At 42.5% G+C, this 21025-nt stretch overlaps 1 protein-coding gene across 1 annotated transcript; it reads left to right on the forward strand.

The window, feature by feature from the left end:
• The first annotated feature begins 3835 nt into the window (after positions 1 to 3835).
• Positions 3836 to 8154, forward strand: LOC133957373 (transmembrane protein 26). Its single transcript, XM_062392915.1, has 3 exons — positions 3836 to 4029; positions 6242 to 6386; positions 7039 to 8154. Exons 1-3 carry the CDS (start codon positions 3836 to 3838, stop codon positions 7768 to 7770), a joined length of 1071 nt encoding a protein of 356 aa, XP_062248899.1. The 3' UTR covers positions 7771 to 8154.
• Positions 8155 to 21025: the final 12871 nt, after the last annotated feature.

A 21025-nucleotide genomic window follows, 5' to 3' on the forward strand; every position in this document is an offset into this window, starting at 1 on the left:
CTGGATTTTTCTGTGCAGAAGAAAGGTTTGCTTTGCCTGTTACTGGTCCGCTCCAATGGGTCGTACAGATGTAGACTGTATGTAAAGACTGGAGGATGCATCTTCACTTCTTCTCACCATCCAGATTTGAGGACCAAAAACATCCCAGATACGAACCCTGCCATCTTGCACAGTCCAAGCAGCCAGGGGAGAGCGAGGAGGAGAAGAGGGGCTGCTCTATGCATCTGCAAGCCCATCGACATCGACGCCAGGGCCGTGTTCCCTCTCACTTTCGCCGTGGTGAACGTGATCTACTGGGTGGCATACACCATGTGAGGAGCAGGCAGAGGGCCTGTGCCAGTGGCTGCCGTCCAAAGGCTGTATATAAGAGGCTGCTGGAGCTGGGCCACTTCAGTGCTGTCGGACTGGTGCAGCTGAAATATACTGCAGGCCTCAGTGGGAAAGCAAACCTCAGAAGAAATGAGGTGTTACAACCTGTGAACGTGGATGTGTGGTAGTTAATGGAAGTAGTGATGTGTTAACATTTGGAGTCTGCGTCTGCTCCATAGTGATCGGGGGAGCGACGTTAAAAACGCTTCTAACCTTTTTAGAGAATCACAAGACTAATCAAAATCAAATGTAACAGAAAAATGAACACTTGAGCAAACACCAGTGTGATTAGAACCACCTAAAATTACTCTGAAGACTGAATACATGTTTGCTAGTTGTGTAAATTGCTCACTCATTCACATGTTTACAGCTTGTTACTAATGCACCCAAGAGGCCAAATAAATCTGATCGTGCAGGCCTCACTGACAGGGAGTATAAAACCATCAGAAGAGCATGTTGGGACAACATCTCGGCTCCTCTGATCATCTCCTGAGCAATGTGTAGGATTTACACACCGACCAAATAATAAAAAAACTATTATCACCCCTCCGTCTTTGATTCACTCTAGCGGTTTAGTGGATTGATGGACTCGGCATTCGTGGGCAGCACTGACCCGCTCTGCGTCCTCATTCTGATGCAACAGCAGTCACATACCCACCCGCTGTAGTGATTGCTCAGGGGGCCGTCGGCATATCCTCTCCCCTCCTGCTGCTCCTTGTTTATATGTGTGTGTGCCGGCCGTGGGGAGCGAGACCGTTATCAGGGCCGGCAGTGCAGGGCCAGAGCAGGCATGGGTGGGAGCAGGGCAGGGCCGGGTGCCTTTTGAACAGGGAGAGCGGCGGGCCGGCTTCTCCCAGGGAGATAACTTTGTTCTGGGCCAGGAGAGGTGACATCATGACGGATGGCGATGAAGATGTGGGCGCGAGGGGGGCAGGAAGCGTTATCTCCTACAATGGCACCAAAGAGACGGAGACACACACAGATACACTTTGTGGAACGCACCGACGCTTACTGATAGTCTACTCCAGTGGAGTTGAACAACAGTCACTCACCCACTGAACACACACACAGACTGACAGACACACACACACACACACACACACACACAAACATACACACATAACTTTTGCCTTCTCATCCAGCGGAGTCAAGGAGGAGGCTGTCATTTAAAAGGCAGAGACAGGCAGACACAGAGCAGGTCAGTGTGTGTGACTGCTGTGGTGCTGTTGTCATTTTCTGCTACACAGCGTCAGAACTTTTGGGGAAACACAGCGAAGGAAACCGATCCCCGCGAGGAGTCCAGCTTATTCTGTAGGTCTGTACTGCATGCAGTTATACATATTTCATGAACTCTGTTTAAGGCAGATTGGTATTCATAATACCAGCACACAACCCTCTCCCTGTTTTAGACACAGACCAGTTACAGAGAGAGCTGAGTTCCATCATAGAAGAGTTAAAGCAAGATAAAGAGAGAGGCGTTCAATCGGAATAAGACACACTTTAGAACTTTAAATTTAAATGATGTTACTTCTAAAATTATTAATGTTGAATAAATCATGTACTAATGACTTGTAGCACAATTGCAAGCCTTTCAATAATAACACATTATGTATTAGTCAGGTTGTCAAAAATCTCGCCTCTATTATTATAGAAAACTCCTTTTTTAAACCCATCTCAAGTGTTTTTAACTGGATTTAAACCATTGTTGTCACGATCCTTTGTTGATGACCAATGAAATTAACTAGAAAGTGAGATTTACTAATATTTTTGGTTATTATGGTTTATGTTCTTTTGTAGGTTCATAAAATTATTTTGTGTCTTTTTGAAAACACTTGACACCGTAGCAGTGTTCGTGTCCAGTGTCAAAGTTTTTTTCTTTATGATGTTTACGGGATATCTGATTTACAAATCATTCGTGGATGATTCACTGACTCAGGGTTTCTGCAAGTTTCAACAAGTCAAATTTAAAACCGTTCACACCATAGTGAATAATTTAAGACCTACATCAGGTGCGACAGATTTGAAAGACTATCAGAGACGCTGAATCACTTACACTTCCCCATAATGAAGGGAAGGTGAAGTAGCCTGTTGGAGAATAACCCTGGAAATGCTACGATATCTTCCAAACGACAGGCAGAGACAGTAGTATCCATAATATTTCTCACAGACTTAGCAGCTCCACATTGGTCTTGTTTGTAGTTTTATTACTACCAGCTAATATCTGTAAATTGAGAAAGAACTACAACACACAGAATTGTTACAAACCTCACTCAAAACATTCTCTTGAATAACAAAACTCATTTTAAAGTGCGACAGAATAGTTATAGCATTAATTTATCGTTCATAAAATTAAGATTCAACTAAACGTCCTACAGACCGAATGCATTACATTTTAACATTTTTGAGACTTTTTAATGCTTAAAATTCTGAGGAATGAGGTTTAGACTTTTGTTGTAGACTTTTTTTAAACCTTGAAGCCTGATAACTACAAGAGCTGCGTTATTACAATGTGGCATTGGCATGTGTTTTATTTATTTTGGGTGGATAACTAAGGACAGGCAACATTGTGAGGGAGAAGAGGGGTATGACTTCAAACAAAAGTTCCTGGCTGGCGTCAAACTGGGTTTTATAGTGTGCACCTGAACCACCAGGTGACCAGGGTGCCCCGTCATTTAACACTGTTTTCAAAGCATCAAAATAATCCGCAGAGTTCCAGAGATCACATTAAAGCAAATGCATGCAAAGCCTCATGGAGTCCTTTCATATTGACTGCAGATCAATTTGTCCAACTCTTGCTAACTAATCACTGCTTACTTTGAATTCCCCCCAAAGCTTAGAAGGCTTTTATCTTGCTGGCTAATTGACAGCGAGGTGTGTTTTCACACTGACACCATGCAGCAGCTATTGATATAATGACGGCTGAGCGCTGGGGTTTGATGAGGGTGGTTACACACGGTAAGTGTTTACTAATTTTTCACGGTCAGTCGGGTTTTGGCCGCCCTGCACAGACTCTCTTCATGAGTTTATTCCTTAAATTTAGTGCAGAATGCATCAAATGAAGTGTCCTTTGGCACGTTTCCATTCGCACCGCTGGACATTAAGTTTATTACAGGATTATATAATAAAAAAAATTAAACTAGATTAAATCCCAAACAACATAAACCACTTTATTGTTGTGACCTCTGAGACTTTGTTTACTAAAGTTTGAAGAGTGAAATATTTCAGCGTAAGCTTTAGCTACAATAATCTGACACACAAATGTTGTTCTATTAACATTCTGTGTATCAGTGGGCATCAGTGGCTCAGTCACTCTCTAACAAGAACAGAAATAATGTTGGCAAACACTACGTGACAATCCCACACACACCTCTTTGTTTTTATTTTGAAAAAATACTCATAAAGAATGTCATAAAACCTAAAAATAAACCATAAAGCTGACTTCTGTGCAGGTTTTCTGTAGCGAACGATGTGTCGGCTCTTGAACATCCTGTTGGCCCTGCTGAGTCGCTTCCTGTTCGCGGTCCACGGGGTGGTGACGGTGTGGCGCGTGGTGGCCGTTAAAGGGGAGCCACTCTATTGGCTGCTGCTGACGGGCGTGGCTCTTCTCGGAGTGGAAATGGCTGTCACTCTGAAGTGCACCCGTAACGCAGAGTGGAAATGGTAACGTGCACGCACATTCAGCATTCAACCTATATTCAGCACAATGCACAGGGTTTACCTCTGTTTGAAGTTGATATTGGACTTCTATTACAGATCACACTATTCAAATTGACTAAAAACTTTTAGAATAAAGTGGTTACACCATGTGGTAATATTATTAGGGGTAGTTCAATAGTATCAGTTGTAGTGAGGGAGAATTCCTTTGAGTTATTTGGCCTTTGAATTATCATCTAAACTTTATCAATTCCCAGTAATGCTGACATGTTGACTGAATCATGGTTAGGTCCTCGCCATAGCCTGTTTAAACAGATGGATGATGCGTTTGCCCCTCCTCTGATTAAACAAAGATCAGAACAAATTATTGCACATACAGGTGCTGTGTTTTGCACTTTGTCATTGGGAGCCAGAGTCTGTGCAGTGGTCATTGTACTGTTATCAAGGTATTGCTGATACACACGCTCGACCAATCACCAGTCAGTCTTAGCTGTCAATCAGGGCATTAAACCCTGTTTTTATAACATAAAATAATTAATTAAACCAAACTTAATGGAAAACTGAACCCTTGATAACTTGATAGCTTAAGAACGACCTAAAATGACTTGGTGTTTCTAGTTCCTGTACTGACTCCGGCCACCAGGGGACAATCATGATGTTTTGGCTTCACTTCTGGGGAGCAGTCATGTTGTCCATCTTTAGATACAGTTGTCGGTCAATTTTGCTGCAGGTACGGTATGTGAACAAAAAAACAATAATTTGACCTGCTGGTGGTGCAATTGTAAAAAGTGAGGAATACCAGAGTGAGTGTGTTGTCATCCTCTGGAGATAGATGGACGTCTTTACTGGATTTCATAAAAATACATGTAACAGCTTTTGAAGGGTTTCAGTGTGACAGGCAGCACAATATAAATGAGAAAAAACTGTCTGTGGAGGAGCAGTTGATAGCTGGGTGGCAGCTAATGGGGATCAGAATAAAGATTTGTTAGATTCACTCTATCTGACCTATGTCACTGAATTAAAGGACTACTCTGGAAGTATGCCTCCTTTTGTACAGGCTGAGTTTCCCTTCTATAATATACTGTAGTACTGCACCATAACAAAGGCACAAACAAAATATATCCAGTCCTACCACCCTGCTCACCACCTGTTTGAGTCACACAGCCATAAGGACTCTGATGTCTCTGTAACATTCATAATATAAATTCAATTCAAAGACAAGTATGTAACTGTATTCCATTCTGGGCCGCAAAAGAATTCCACCACCTTGGTTGAATGGTGATTCATAAATGAGTCTGATTCCTCTGAATAGTAAAGTTGATGGATCGACAACAAGAAAAGTGTGTGAATGGTTCTCTCTCCTGCTGTATATGGGATTATAGTTAGTATATATAGTTATAGTTTTTAAAGATGGTGACATGAGGGCGGAGGTGTTGTGTGAAGCTAAACTTTGTTAAGCAGTGTGTGTGTGGCACAAACATCTGAACTTGTAACTGTGCGAGCACTTAATAACCCATCTGCCCCGGGCGGCGAGAGTCAGCCCGAGTGAGGCCTGTGATATTATTCCCCGCTCTTAAATTCTCAGTGATCCTCTGCGGCTGCGTCTCACTTTCACTTGTCTATCAACAACAAGTCTATCCCTCTGCCGTGTTATTACTGTCTTCCAGCGAGCGGATGTCCCGAGCCCCGCTCTCACGTCTCTGTCTCAGCCTCTCTGATCCAATCAAGGAGAAACTGTCCCCTGCTGGCTCCAGTCGTTTCTGACCAGCTCACTCACCCCCCCCCCCCCCCCTTCTTTTCAAAACGACTAAACATAAACTGACATCAACCTTTAAAATGTGAGCCTCAAAAAAGGACACGGGCGTTTGGTGTCACCAAACGCATTCAACAGCGAGCGGCGTCGCATTCAAAAGCTGTAGCTCTCCGGTTCGTAGGCAGTGAACATCCTCAGACACAGGCTTTCTTCAGGCCTCTCTCTTTCTCGCTGAGTCTTACTTTGAAGTTCTCTCCTCCGAGAAGGCTTTGCACTGTCAAGTGGGATTTGCATATATGATGAGAATAATTGCCTGTCTGAAATGCAATGCTTCTTTTAGGGGTAAAAGACCCGGGGTGGGGTGTAAAAATAAATAAATAAATACATTAAAAAAAAAGGGTCACTAAAAATAACCCAACCCCACCTTTCCCCTCCCTCCCTCCCTCTTTCCCCCTCCTCTTTCAGGTTCTCCCCCATGGTTTTCCTGTACCTCAGCACTGTCATTCCATCCATTTGGTTTCTGGAGCTGAGCCTGCTGCAGTCCAAGCTGCCCGTCAACAATTCCTCAGGCCCTGAGCTTCATTTGCTGGCTCACATCCCGATCACAGCGGTAGGCATGCCGCCACAACACCGCCCACTGCGCCTCACCCTCCTGCACAGCCACATTAAAAGGGGGGGGCACCTGATATCTGATTAGATTGGAATCAGGCAAAGGGGGCGGTCGCTAAACTATTAGATGCAGGGAATTCGTAACAGACACGTTCAGATGAGGTCCAGATAACTCTGTGCTTGAAGAAAAACTCTCAGATCTCTCTCCTTCTGGGATGGCTTCAGTGCCGTTTCTTTCATGTAGGATTTGGGAGCTTTCTTGCCCCTTGGCTGTGCTCCAGGCCGGGTGGCAGCTTCTGAGGACGCACTGTTTTTCCGAAAAAGTTGTGAAACGTTAACGAGCGCTGTCAAGATGAACTCGACGAACCCTGACACAACAAACAGCCGACTCACAAGCCATTAGAATCATATCAACACCAGTCAGGACGTGTCTTGTTGTCCTGCTGATTCCCAGTGTCTTCCAGTGACGAAATTTCACCCACCATGATTTAATGCTGTAATATATTCACAAACAGCTGATGAGAGACAAGGTAAAACAGCAAAGGAACACAGGGAAAGGGAAAATGAAACTCTCTGATTGTATTCCAAATTGGATTTTCTCAAATGACAAATGCTCTGAATGTGACCAGATGCTGCTGTTTCCTCGACCCCAGGGCATCGTGGAGCTGGAGCCGGAGGACTGGGTGGCCGGCCTGGAGCAAACCATGCTCATCGTGCTGGTTCTGGGTCGCTGGCTGATGCCCAAGGGGGACATGTCCCGAGACCAGCTGTCCCAGCTCCTCATGGTCTACGTTGGACTGGGCGCCGACATCCTGGACATCTTCGACACCTTTAAAGAGCCTGAAGTCAAAACCAACCGGGCGGTCGTCATCACCGGCCTGGCCCTCTTCTCGTGGGCGCTCATGCAGTTTCCTCTGGTTCTCACTCAGACACAACTCCCGAAGGGTGAGTCCCCTCAGAGGAGCCCAGGTGCTCTCCTCTGCTGCACTGGAGCTCCACCCTCGTCCGCCTCCTGCTGCTCTAGCGAAGTGTGGAGCTTGCTGCTCACAGTGGGACTCCAAGACGGCCCATTCCTGGTTTACCGGCTCTACCTCATGATTCAGGAGCAGGTGCTCAACCAGCTCATGATCTTCTTCACCTGCAAGAACATCGTCATCGTCCTGCTGGAGCTTTACCGAATCTTTGTGGTGCAGTGCGAGCAGCGGGCGGAGGAGTGGGGTTTGGAGAGGTGCACTGCTCTGGTGCTTTGGTGTGGAACCCAGCGGCGCGGGGAGGGGAAGCAAGAGGACGTGGGGAGGGAGGAGCGGTGTGGAGAGCAGAGCTGTCATACAGACACAGACGGGGGCGCCGACAGGGAGGAAGATCAGAAAGGTGCCCATGTGTAGAAAGGCTCAAAATGCCGTGAGGCATTACATTGGCCTTCAGGTGGGGTGGGGTGGCGAGGATAGTGGGAGGTCTGCGGCTTTTACACACCAAGAGAAAAGTCGAACCCATCCGTCATCTATTCAAGCCTCATCCAGGCAGACAGTGTCATTCCTCTGGAGGGGCAGTGACTAGAAAATAGACCACAGGAGAAGAGAGTACGTCCCCACGGAAAAGATCGGACATGAATTTATGCAGCTTTCTTTGATCAAACCTTTCAAAAAAGGCCGTCAGAGGAAGAACCTCCACTGAATAAAACTGCTTCAACAAGTTTAACATGAGCTGTCAGTTTGTCTCATATAAGAACGAACAGAGCTGATGCTTTACAGTTCAGCACATCTTTTTTTGTCAGCGGCTATAATTTAATTATGTTTCTGATAAAATTACTGCTTTCAAAGGAAACTGTATTACATGATATGACCCAGTAAAGCAGTTTAAGATGATGATACCATGTTTTGTTATAATTAATAATCATTTTCAAATAAAGATGCTTGAGAAAAGCATGTGGTTGCACATTTCTTCCTCTGATCACCATGAGATGGCAGTGTTGCCAAGTCAACCAAAGCAGAGCACGCTAAAACATGCAGTGTTTACTTGAGTGGAACATGCATGTCATGTTACATCGGGGGAATAAACCTGTGAAAGAGCAGCACAGTAACAGAGGCAGAGCTGGACGTTGGGTTTTGGGTCTGAACATCTCCTGTCTTTGAACATCTCCCTGTGTGAGTCATGTGATGAATTCATTTAAAAGATTTAGTCACCTTTGGGCTGAGGCTGACTAATTAACAGTCTGATGTAGTCAATGTAGAGACACCTCACACAGTATAACAAGTAGGAGGCGAGTGAAGAGGTTCGCCTCATTCGTCAAGGTACATTTTCCTCTGGAGCACAATCAGCCCATGGAAGCCTGTTTGAGAGCTCGGTGCATTTTTATTATGTCTGAAAAAGCATGTTCGTGATTATGTGGGAGTTGTTCAAGTTGGACGCAATTTGCTCTCGTTCCCTCTCTTGTGAGAGATGGAAGGTGCTTTTGAGATATTCCTCCGCAGCCCATAAAGACGAGAGGCTCTTGAGAGCAAATAAAGACAGAGAAATGTTTGAGCAGGAGCCCAGGGGTCTCAAGGTGTGAGCCACTTCACCGGGCGGGGACAAACAGCTGAAGCACGGTCCAACCGCTCACCACCACCACCTCTTCCCCTCCCCGCGCTGCACACAACACCTCTCCTGTCAAACAAGGGCCTGGACGGAGCCCTTCCTGCGTTCATGGATGACCCCCTGTCTCCGTGTCTCTTATACAGCCTGTGAATGTAGAGCGGCAACAGCAGAGCAGTGAGTGGCAATTCAATCAAAGGCCTTTCGAGCGCAGCCGTGTATCTGTGTCCATCAATTCACTGCACTTCACCTGGCCTGCAAGATGATGATGGGAGCCCAGGCCGCGAACAAGTTCAGAGCCCTGTTTTTTTCAATAGGCTTTTGAAAAGAAGAAAGACGGAGACACACAGACAGGAGAAGAGGAGATGAGAGAGCACTTGTGTGTTTTCCTCCTTTTGTTCCATGTGCTTGAAAATAAAATGCACAGAACATGAGCTGCATTTCCTAACTGAAGGACTGTAGGCTTCTTCCAGAGCGTTTTACTGGAAAGCACTATTGTATCTCCTCTGTTTCATCTTCCTGGAGCAATTCATTCTAAATTATTGATGGAGGAGACAACTTTTCAGAGTAAAAGAGAGTCTGCACTGAAACAACTGAGTTCTTACGGTAACACCATGCCAGCTATAGAGCTACACAATAACCCGTTTACCAAGTCACTCCCAGGGAAATGACATCACCGGGAGCCAACTATGAGAGCGCAACCTCTCCTCCCCAGCACCTGAGTTCTGGGAGAATCTGATATTCCTGTGACAATGTGATGTGGGCAATACAATAGGGTGATGAAAGCAGCGCTTGCTTGTGAAGAGAGTCCTTTTCCACTTCAGATTAACTGCATGCTTTAACAAGATTGTGTGGGCATGTGGGAGGATGGGGATGTCAGCTGATCCATGCGCTGCCCTACATAGATAGAGAGAGAGAAAGAGAGCGTGAAAACTCAACGCCTGCAACTCCCCAGCACATGCATATATACATATATCATTTATATATATAAAAATATATAAAACTCAAGTATAGAATATCTGTCGTTTCCAAGAGTGATGCTGCCTTCAGGTGCTCCTTAAATCTCCGACGTGCAAGTCTCCCGATTGGATCGATTCATTCAGCCCCACAGGAAGCAAGTGACAGTCTTTCAAACACGAGCATGTAAGTGAGGACAACGTGGAGTGACTGATCACTGACATTTCATTTGGTTGGAGTGATGAGAGTGTTAGTCACTGAGGGTACTCAACCAGCAGCACTTACATCCAGTACATGGCCATTAAATCCTCCAGATTTTGATTGAAAGTTGCTTTGATAAAACTAAGAGATTGAAGTTTAGGCACCCGGCTTTAGATGAGCAGATACCAGATGCATCGTGTATTTTCTTTGAAAAGAACGAAATGTAAAATTTTAATTACAGCTTTGGGTTAAACCACTGGCTTTTACCAAATGGTAATTTGAGTAACCACAGAATTATATATGATACGAGATATGTTCATAAACATGGGGCAGAAGCAAGAGGATCATCTGAAAAATACTAAATTATTGACAGAAGTGTGAAGTCACGAAGTACAAATACTTCATTAAAGTACTAAGGTAACTTTATTAGGTATCTGTACTATTTTTATAACTTTTTACTTTTACCCCCTACATTTTAACACAAACATCTACACTTTCTACACATTTTAATAAAGACTAGTTATTTTCTTTATAGTCAATTTGAGGGCAATTATCAATTTTTTATTTGGCATTCATGAGTAGGAGATTGTTGACTCTTCTAGCTCTCCTGAATAATAAAAACTTTATTTGTTTAGCATATCTAAACAAAGTTACAAAGTGCTTCATAAAATCCACTGCAGAAAATATTCAATTCAATTTACTTTTAAGTGCCAAATCATAACATATTTAGATAGAGACCTTAACATGAATAACACAGAGGATTTGTTGCTGTGAATGCCTCTGTGCAGAGAACCTCCTGCTGTGTTGTGCATGTGTGAAGAACAAACTGTGGATAAAGTCCAGACCCAATTCCCTGAACTTTATCCACAATTCATGTCTGAAAATGGAAACTTAAAAACTCTGCGTGAAGCTATGAGGTGGACGTTGTGTCAGCAGTGTTATGTAAAGCGACTGTTTCCATTGTCAAGGATAGATGCTCTCTTTGAATGGATCAATTTATCAAATTCACACAAACTAACAGTCACATTTTAGGATGTGAGACCAGCCTGATATCATAGCTGCTGTTTCTTGTTTGTAATGTGGTTATAGCTGAATCAAGCTTAGCTATATTTATTCAAAAATGTTGTGCCAAAATTATGAGTGCTATAAAAAATGTAATCAGTATTTTGGCACAATATTTAGTATTACGAGGAATTTATTTGCAAGACAAAATGAACTTTGTGATGTGAAACAACTTATGCTGAAGTACATACTTCTCCATTACAGGCTCTATAAAGCAATCAGGCTTCAAACTAGCTGCCAAAAAAAGCTTGCATATTTTGACATTCAGCGTGTTCCAATTTATTATTGGTCTTATGAACATAGTATTGATTATTCCAATGGAACCTGAAGGCTGCGAAAGTCTTAATGAAAGGGGAGACGCAGACAGAGCCAGACACAGAAAGAGGTAAAGTCTGAGAGAGATTCGTTCAACCTGAGCAGGTGCGTTCCCTGTGACAGCATGAGGCGTTTTCACCACATGCCACAATTTCCCTATTTTGTGTCAACTAATCAGGAAGTCCAAACACGCCACGGTGCGCCTCATCAGCCTGCAGTCTCACAGATAAACCCGTCAACACGCAGCTGAAATGTTACAGCAAGAGGGTGAGAGTGAAAACAAAGGCAAACTTCAAATGAGCTCCACAACTTTGTGACAGGCAGTTGAGGATCCACCTCACACCGCCTCATGTAACACCACGGATGGTAAAATAATGAGCTTTACTTCACTGGTTGTGAATCAGGGATGCTACAGTACGGTGTACACTGTTCTTGTTTTCACATATAATATCATGTAGCGCTGCTGTGTAGGCCATAAGTTAAGATATATTAATTATACGCTTTTTGTACGATTACGCATCTCTCTGAACATAGGTCCTCTTGTCTCATGTTTCAAAATAAGAGCCTCGTGCCTTGAAAAGGATCAATTCTGTATACTAAGTCACTTCGGTATCTCAACAGAGATTCGAAACAACAGTATTGATCGTATCCATACTCTGGTTGCGTACGATCATTTATTTTCGTAAAAATACGATAATTTCAGCTTCTGGTACGATACCTCAACATTTCCCATCTGGCAACGCTGACTGGGTTGTGAAAAAGCAGTGGGAGTGAGTTCTCTGAACTGTCATAAATAGTAAATGCTAATGGTACATTAATCCCTTTTCTTGGAGCGATTTTTAATAAGAAATGGTGAAACATCACCTGTTACAGATAATGTCATCATTCATCTGCCGTCTATTGTTGAGGGCGGACGACCTGAAAAAAAGGCCTCAGGTAATGTCTACCACCACCACTTTTTTAGAATGTAACAGCTACTCTTAGCCACTGTATGTGCTAGCACCACGATCTTACAGGCGTACTCCAAATCCTTAGTGCTGCACCACAACTAACCCCCAAAAAAGATAACGAAATAATCAAAAGGCAAAGACAACACTGGTGTGTGACAACACACAACAGTCTGTCAGCAGACGAGTAATTTGTGTAAACAAATGGTAAATGGTCTGTATTTATAGAGCACTTTTCTAGTTTTTATAACCACGGAAAGTGCTTTACAGTACAGTTATATCTATGGCTAATTCCAACTTGTTGAGATCAGTGATGCACATTGTCCATGTACTTGCATGAAGGTGGTAAATCTTCTGAAGCACGAGTGGTTTTCTTTTCAAACATCAATAGTCATTCCCCAGAATCACTTACTTCACCTTTAGGGCTTTATTCATGGCAAACATAGAGAAACTTTAAAATAGCTAAATTTCACTATCATTCCTCAGGCCAGTGGAGACCATAATATTCCAGGAAGACCATGTGGTCTTCTCTCAGACTGTGGCACATGCCCAAGAATCACTTATGTCAGAATTAAAGCCATGTAAGCTAGCTCCTCTTAATAAGGAGCAGGAGAGCTCCTGAGGCGTCCTGCAGAGAAAAGTAATTTCATCCACTCTTTCAGAGGATAATATGTGTGAACTCCTCCGCAGCAATGGAACTGAGGGTTCAAGGAAGCTGTTAGCCAAACATCTGGCCATAACTCAGGTATTTGACAGTGACTGTGACTTCATCCCAGTCTCATCACACTCTGCAGCTAATCGCAAACAGCCGGCCTTTGAGATAAATGGTAACATCAGCATGCTCACAGCACCCTCTGTCACCTTGACTTTTACCTCATGGCAGAACTAGACAAAACATTGGAGGGATCACATTAATCATTAGTATTCATCCTCTGAGTACCATGGATATCGTCGTCAAATTTCACAGCAGTCCTTCCACTTGTGTGAGGCTTATGGCTGTTGCCAGGGGACGAGTTAGGTGATCACTGAAGAAAGTAGGATTCATCCTCTCGGGACCATGCATGTCTCAAAAACAAGAACATATAGGACATCAAAGAGATTTTGAGGAAGGTCCGCCAGACAGCTAGACTGATCAACAGACAGTATGAGACTGTCATACCGAGTTCCTGGATGTTAACATGGCTAATGGAGTGGAAAGCAGATATTGATCAACCGTTTATATTGATCAAAAGGTTTGGGTCAGATTGGAGCCTATACAAGTGCTGTTAACGTGATCATGAGTCCACTTATAGTGTTCATTTTTGCTCTTTGGAAGTATGTTTGGACCATAAAAATGTTGTCTTTTTCCATTTTTTTACCACTGATAGTAATTTCCTGCTTCTCTCTGTGTCTCTATCATTCGCACTGGCAAACTGAGCGAGTCTAACTTTCTCCTCCAGCCCTCCACACAATGTCTTAGTTCACAAATTCTCTGGTTTTTATCCAGTCTGAGTTTACACGTTTGTCCGATGACAATGTTTGTGTGTTTGAGTCTTGTGCCGGTGTGTGTGTGTGTCCGCGGGTGAAAGAGAAAGAAAAGCGAGTGGATTCAGGATGACTTGAATTGATGAAAGAGTGCAGGCGACTATGAAGAAACATTTTACTCATTTAAGAAAGGTATTGATCATGTTGTGGTATTATTATGTTGTGGTGTCATTTAAAACAAATGGATGTTTAAACTGAGAGACTTTAGCTTAGTCGTGTCGATGTGTGGGTTTCTGTGTCTGATAGTCAGCGCAAGAGAGAGAGAGAGAGAGAGAGAGGAAGAAAGAGGTAGAGAGAGAGAGAGAGCGAGAGAGAGAGAAAATTGTGTGTATCTGTACGCAATCTCTGGCAAACATCGCTGTACCTTTCCTTCAAGTTCAGAGACTATCATACAGAAGCTATACGCAATTTGTTTATAGTAATCAACCAGTTGTAGTGATGAATTTGGCGTGATCACTACAAGTGGTTTCCACTGCATCACCCAAAATGATCACTTGGTGTGCACCAAGTGAGACTCTCCATCCATCCATTGGTCCATCCGGTTTATCCTTTGAGGGCCATATGATGACTGTTCTATACGGCTCTATTATTTTCCTGATTCAGTCCTGTCCTATTCTATTGTAGCCAGATTTATAAACCTGAAACTGACCGACAGGAATATGCTTGTTAGGCTTTTCAGCAAAGACACTGTTAAATTCAGCTCTCTGTCCTCTACCGTCATGCTCAGGGAAGGTCCAAGCTACATTGCAGTGTACTGCCGACCCCCTGCACAGGAAGTCTGTGCTTCTACCTTCAGGTAAATGATAGAGTTCCTACAGATGGAACTAAAAAGAGTCTGTTGTCTGTACAGCAATTAATATGCTGAACCCGCAAAAATTATGCCATTAGTGCATATATTTCTTGCCTACTAAGCTTTGGCTGATCTTTGTTCCCTCATAAAGTGACAGTTATAAAGTGAGTCATAATGCACTGTGTTTCTGGTCCCTGTCACCTGTCAGGTATTTGTTTGTTATGTTGTATATCTGATATATGTATTTTTTAAAGTCTGACTGCAATCAAATTTCACTCAGATAGCATACCAAATTTGACTTGATTTTACATTTTCACTTAGAAAAGCTCCTTTGTGAAGAACAGGCAGAAGATTTCTTTAAAAAACTTAACAGAAAAAGATTCTTCGAATTATTGTCTGTATGCATTCAGGGTATTTCATTTTCTGGGGCCCGAGTTTTAAGTAACTGAAAATAAAAGCGTCACTTCCATGCTGTCAGTTAGATTAACATTCGGCTAATTTCGGACCCAAAGACGAACCTGAGTTGTAAAAGAAAAAAAACGTTTAGCTCTTCAGATGTTTCTCAACCTTATTTATATTCATTCCATTCGTCTCCAGTGTTAATTGCTTTTGTAAGCAATTTAAGCTCTGAATGTGAAATCCCTTTCTAAATAGAGCATACAGAATTCCAGGCCGCATGGCCCCTTTGGAGAGGAATGCTATGGCAGCTCGCGGTTTTGTCAGTCAATCTCAGGTCACAAAGGATGTATTGTTGAATTATTAATTGGTCGTCTCCTTTGCCATCCCCCTGTTCCTCTGAGCTGGGAGAGCTGCCACTTTCCACCATTTCCAATCTACAACATGGCCTCTGGTCATAGAGGCCAAGGCTACGTCGGGACACCAGCTCTGCTGAGGAAACACAGTTGAGTGTCTGACTGGTCGACATAATCAGGACAGTTGAGAGCGTTCAACGAACAAACACATTTTGAATTTAGTTAAAATGTAGTTTGAGCCGTATGCCTTGTGATGTCCCCACATTGTGATGCTGATGTCCCAATTCTGTCCTCCACGAAGGAGACTGTCGACTCCTGACCCATTTACACTACATTTTACCTATGTAGTCCACAAGTTCTTCTAGGCGGGATGACTGGAACCTTGATGTAAAATTCATAATGGAATAGTCATTGTGCCTGACAATTTGAAAGAGCTCAGTATATAGGAGAGTAGGACTTTCATACTCGGATGACTCAAAAACATGAGATGGTGCTTGGGATGGTTTCTAAAGAGAAGTTATGAAGCCTTAATCTTTGGCTTTACCAATTCAAGAAAATCGATAATTTGAGCAAAGGGTCAAAAGAAAAGTCAACAGCAACCAGAATGAATGACTGTGACAGGCTGGCACACCTGCCAATCAAACAACCACACCCCAAACACAATCTACTTCAAACATTTACGCCTCACTTTGACATGGTTTTGTTTCATGTCTGTAATTTGGTGTAATATACTGCCTCCGCCCCCTGGTGTTCAACGCAGGGACATATATTGCTTTTACTATGGAATAGAGATGGAGCAGAAGGGGAAAGGTTAATTGTGTTGGTTTTCGCCATCAACATTAGTAGAATATGTTCCAGGAGCAATATCAGGAAAATGGACAGTTATAGTGACATTTTTTATGTTGATTAAAATAATTTGTATATGAATGTGTTAAAGAGTTCTCCAATTTAATTTAACTATTGTAATTCATTTAAATGCAAACTTTCAAAGTGCATACTCTGTCCGGAATGCAATTCACCAATTTACCTGGAGGCTAATTCAACACCAAAAAATACCAGAGTGTGTGTGTGTGTGTGTGGGGGGGGGGGGGGGGGTCCACAACGCATCTGCAGGTTGCCATGGACGCACATTTAGTTGACTCACATGCAGACACAGAGCTATGGGGAAATAAGGCGTTAAGCCCCTATAGGTTCTGTTTCTTGTGATTTTTAAAGATGAGGTGAAAATATTGATAGACATGAAGATGAAGATTAGGTTCTTGAATGATTGAATCCTTTCACCACGATCACTGGCAGACTAATAACTTCAGTTCAGCACTAACAAATGAGTCGGCTTGACTTTGACTTTAAAAGTAACTCTGACCAGATAAAGACAATAAGTCAGTTCACATGTGCGGTCTCTTTTAACACCAGTCAACTTATATGTGTGTTTATACGTGTTTCAGTTAATTCCACTAATGAAACCTGTTACCTCTTGACTTGGATTGATTTAATTCCAGACCACGCACCCCATTTGGAACCAGTCAGTTCCTAGCTGGAAATATACATTTTAGTTTGTCAAGTGCAAACCATGAAAACATCACTTTGTTATAGTCTACTAGTAGGTAAGAAAGGATGAAGAAGGCCACAGTGGATGAGGCATAGGAGAAACTGTCAGGAAAAAAAAAGTGTGCAAAGGTCTGCTATTATCTGCAATAACACAAGCACTGGCAGGTATCACTGTATTCGACCATCTTGCTTCTACTGTTTACCTCCTTTGTTCCTCATGCACAACTTTAATGAGGCAACCTTGATTACAATAGTTCTGCTCAGAGCTGGATGGAAACACTGGGTGACACCCAGGATACCAAGGACCCTGAAGGCGACCTGTTCCTGAACCAGAGCTAATTTAGTGGAAAAAGGGAGGATGTGCGAGAGTGAATCCAGACAAAATGATGCTGGAGTGCTGGAGTTTATGAGGTCAGCAGCTTCGTTGAAGTAATTACAGTGATACGGTGTGATTTGTTCCAGCCTAACAGGTGAAACACAGCTAACAGGAGAGTCTGGGGGATGTCAATCAAATGGTCCGTACACACCAACACAGAAAATATCCTCTCTTACAGAATAAGTGGGAGCACCACAGACATGCAGGTCCTTCACTGCATATTATGGTGAATATTGTAATTTATTGCATTTAAAACACAAGCGATAGGAAACTGAAACTATTTTCATTTTTTATTCTTACTGACTCTAGTTTGCATCGAGAATCAACGGAAATTAGGCCAGTGACTCTTTTTCAAGGACACCAATATTCCGATATTAACCAAATCAAGCCAATAGTCTGCCATGTAACCATCATTTTCCAATTAACTTATCCTGAATAAGATCATATTCAGAATGAACAATAATCACATGAAGACATGTGGGGTTTCCGACCTAAACCTTGTTACATACAGGTGTATACATCTTTTATAACTTAAAAGTAACTTCCTACTGGAGTTTTCACTGTATTTTGTGATAGACATACGGCAGCTACCAACTGCTTGAACACACATGCCCTGAAAACACAAAAAGTTTTATATGGTGACACTGGAGACTTAATCATTTCAGGTTGGGATTTTGAAACTGGAGGAATAAGGTCACAATAGCATAGTGGAAGTAATGACGTGAGTTACAATTTGGCTGTACTCTGTTAAATGTAAACAGGAATATGAATGAAATGTTTTATTAGGAACTACTGTCAACACTTATTTTGAATAAGGTCTATAGTTAGAATATTGGATTCCATGTAAATGTAGGTACTCTATATATCATCCCTCGACAGCCTGATCAGACTGAATTGCCATTTTGTTCTCTGCCAGTCTGTTTGCTGACTTCTGGTTGTAGCGTCGCCCTTTCCAGTCAGGAGTGAGTGTCTCTCCTACCAATGTCATTTTCAGCAGAGACCAGAGATATGATTGATTTTAGACTTGTTATTTCTGTAAATCGACTTACTGCAGCCTCCACAATTGCCCCCGGGCCCGTCCTCCCATTTTTCTGCCACTATTTGTTGTTTGTATAGACAGGTGTCAGAGAACACAACACACATCTTCTATGAACTGCTGGGCAAATCGCAGGAATGGACATTTAGCAAATTCAAATTGAAAATGTAAGCATAAATGTTAAAGTGATTTTTATACTAATGTTTATACGAAACTTTAGATTAAAGTCGTGAAAACAAAGTCTTAATTTTGAGCCTACATTTACATACAGCCTCATTTTGGATAAGGAATATCAGAAGATCAGCCTGTGAACTATGAAGCAAATGGAGCATTTTGGAAAGTTATACTTTAGTTTCACAAATAACAATATACTTCATTGTTTGGCTCAGCACCACATTAGCATAAGAGACAGACACCTTGAAAAGATGCAAGAAATTCTCTCTTTTCAAAAGAAACTTTCTTTTCCATTCAAAGAAAGAACCACTCAGACTTAGAGGAATTTGCCCCTTTTGTGGAGGAAATGTTTGGTCGACATTATCATTGGTTACATCTTCGAGCTATTTAAAGGAGTTCTGTAGTTGCTCAAGAAACAATGAGATTATATTTATATATATAATTATATTTTTCTTGACTTTTGCATTATAAAATGATGATGTCATTCACGTAATTTAATGAATTTCTTCTCAATTTGATTCCTATAACATTATGAAACCTACATTTTTTCTTTTTCATCACTTTGACCCTAATTCTGAGTCGTACTTTAACATCACCATAATGAAACTATTGATAATTGAGGAGTTTTCTCTCCAAATAACACATATTTCTTCCAGCTGGATCAAGTGGGCGTCATATAAAAAGTGTGTTACGTTCAAAGGGAACGACTAAACTTCAGTAAATGGCCGTCCTTGACAGTAAAGTGTTGGTGCAGTGTAAAGCAGCTATAGAGGAACAATATTATCATTTGGATCCCTTCCTCACTCAGACATGAAAGTTGAGACATCATGAGAAAGAAACTCAAGAAGCAAAAAAATGCCTCTAAAAGGATGTGAGGCTCTGACATGATCTGTAATGTGGACATGTTATGTGTCAAAGAAAAGGACTCAGCAGTGAGAAAATGCTTTTGCTTCACTTTATGTGTGTCTTGATTGAGCTGACAGGCTTAGCTGAGGAAAGTGCCTCTGGCTTTAATGGCACCAATAGGCCACGGTGTTGTGGCTCTTGCTGTTTGCGTGTCTGTGTGTTTGTTGCCTAGCGCTTATTGCAAGAGAGAAGGCAAATTGTCGCCGTACCCACTTGCAGATTGCAGCACTCTGTAACGGCAGAAATATTCCCCCAGTGAGTCGCTAGAACCAATGGAGGCATCAAAGATGTGAGTGTTTCCTCTAATGGCGGGACCAATGAGCTGTGTTACAGATATGCTGCAATAAAGATGAGACATGCAAAGCTTTTGTTCCACCCTGCGCCGCCACTGTTAGGTCTTTGCCTTTCAGACCTGGAAGTTTGAATTCTTCTCGGCTCATTTCGATCTTCACTGAAACATATGCGGCATGTGACGACCGTCATGCTCTTTCTGCCATACACAGAATACTGTATCAGTGCAGCCTCAGAGCGTATGAGTGAGAATATCATGGCCCCGGCTCATTGCCTACACCGCACAATGATGAGCTTTCAAAGAGCATTTTATGAAGCACCAAATGTGGTTGTCATTTTGACCTGAAGACAGCAATCTGCCGTGAGGAAAGTCGCAGGAGAAGGTTTTTCAAACGTGGTCCTCTCGGAACTTGAAGATCACCGGATGACTTTTAAGCATAAATACACATTTGGATCAATTATGACTTGGACAATGCATGTTTATCCTCAGGAGAGGAACGGCAACATTGTAAAGGATAAAATGCCCCATGCCTCAATGCACTTCTGTTAATTTATAGCCCTCTCAGTGATTATCTGGCATTTATTGCGTGGTAGATTGTGTGGTGCGCGGGTTCTTTTCTCTTGGTTTGGTTTACATAATTACATTATGTAGGACATGGGCAGCCAGAAGCGCTTTTTCTCTTTGGAACACTTGAGAGAGTGAATGGAGCAGATCTATTTCAGGAAGTGGGTTAGTGGTGATGGGAAGAGGCTTGATTCAGAGAATAAACACTATTTTACACATTAGGATATTTGGTATTGCACCATGCAGCCCCTGGTGCCCCCCCGACTCTGTCGATGGTGAGATAATGCATTTCAGGCAGATCTCAGCCTGGATAAGAGCATTACACTGAGCGTGCTGTATGTTTACTGTTGTAAATCTATATGTCTTACATTGTGTATAGACTCACGTTGAGAATAGTTCAGCAACATGCAGCGATGCAATTATCTGGTTAATGGCTGTTTTCTGCTAAAACCAGCTCCATATTTTAGATTCCATTAAATTGCAGCATTAGGAGATAAAGGGTAACTGAGCGTATGGCTACTAGCTTGCCTCTGTTAAATATGACATACTTATCTCATTAAATTAAACTCACCATAAAGATAAATGTAAACTCAGCAGTACTAGAAGTACTCAGATCCTTTAC

Source organism: Platichthys flesus, chromosome 7 (genome assembly GCF_949316205.1).
Source record: "Platichthys flesus chromosome 7, fPlaFle2.1, whole genome shotgun sequence".
NCBI classification, from domain to species: Eukaryota; Metazoa; Chordata; class Actinopteri; order Pleuronectiformes; family Pleuronectidae; genus Platichthys; species Platichthys flesus.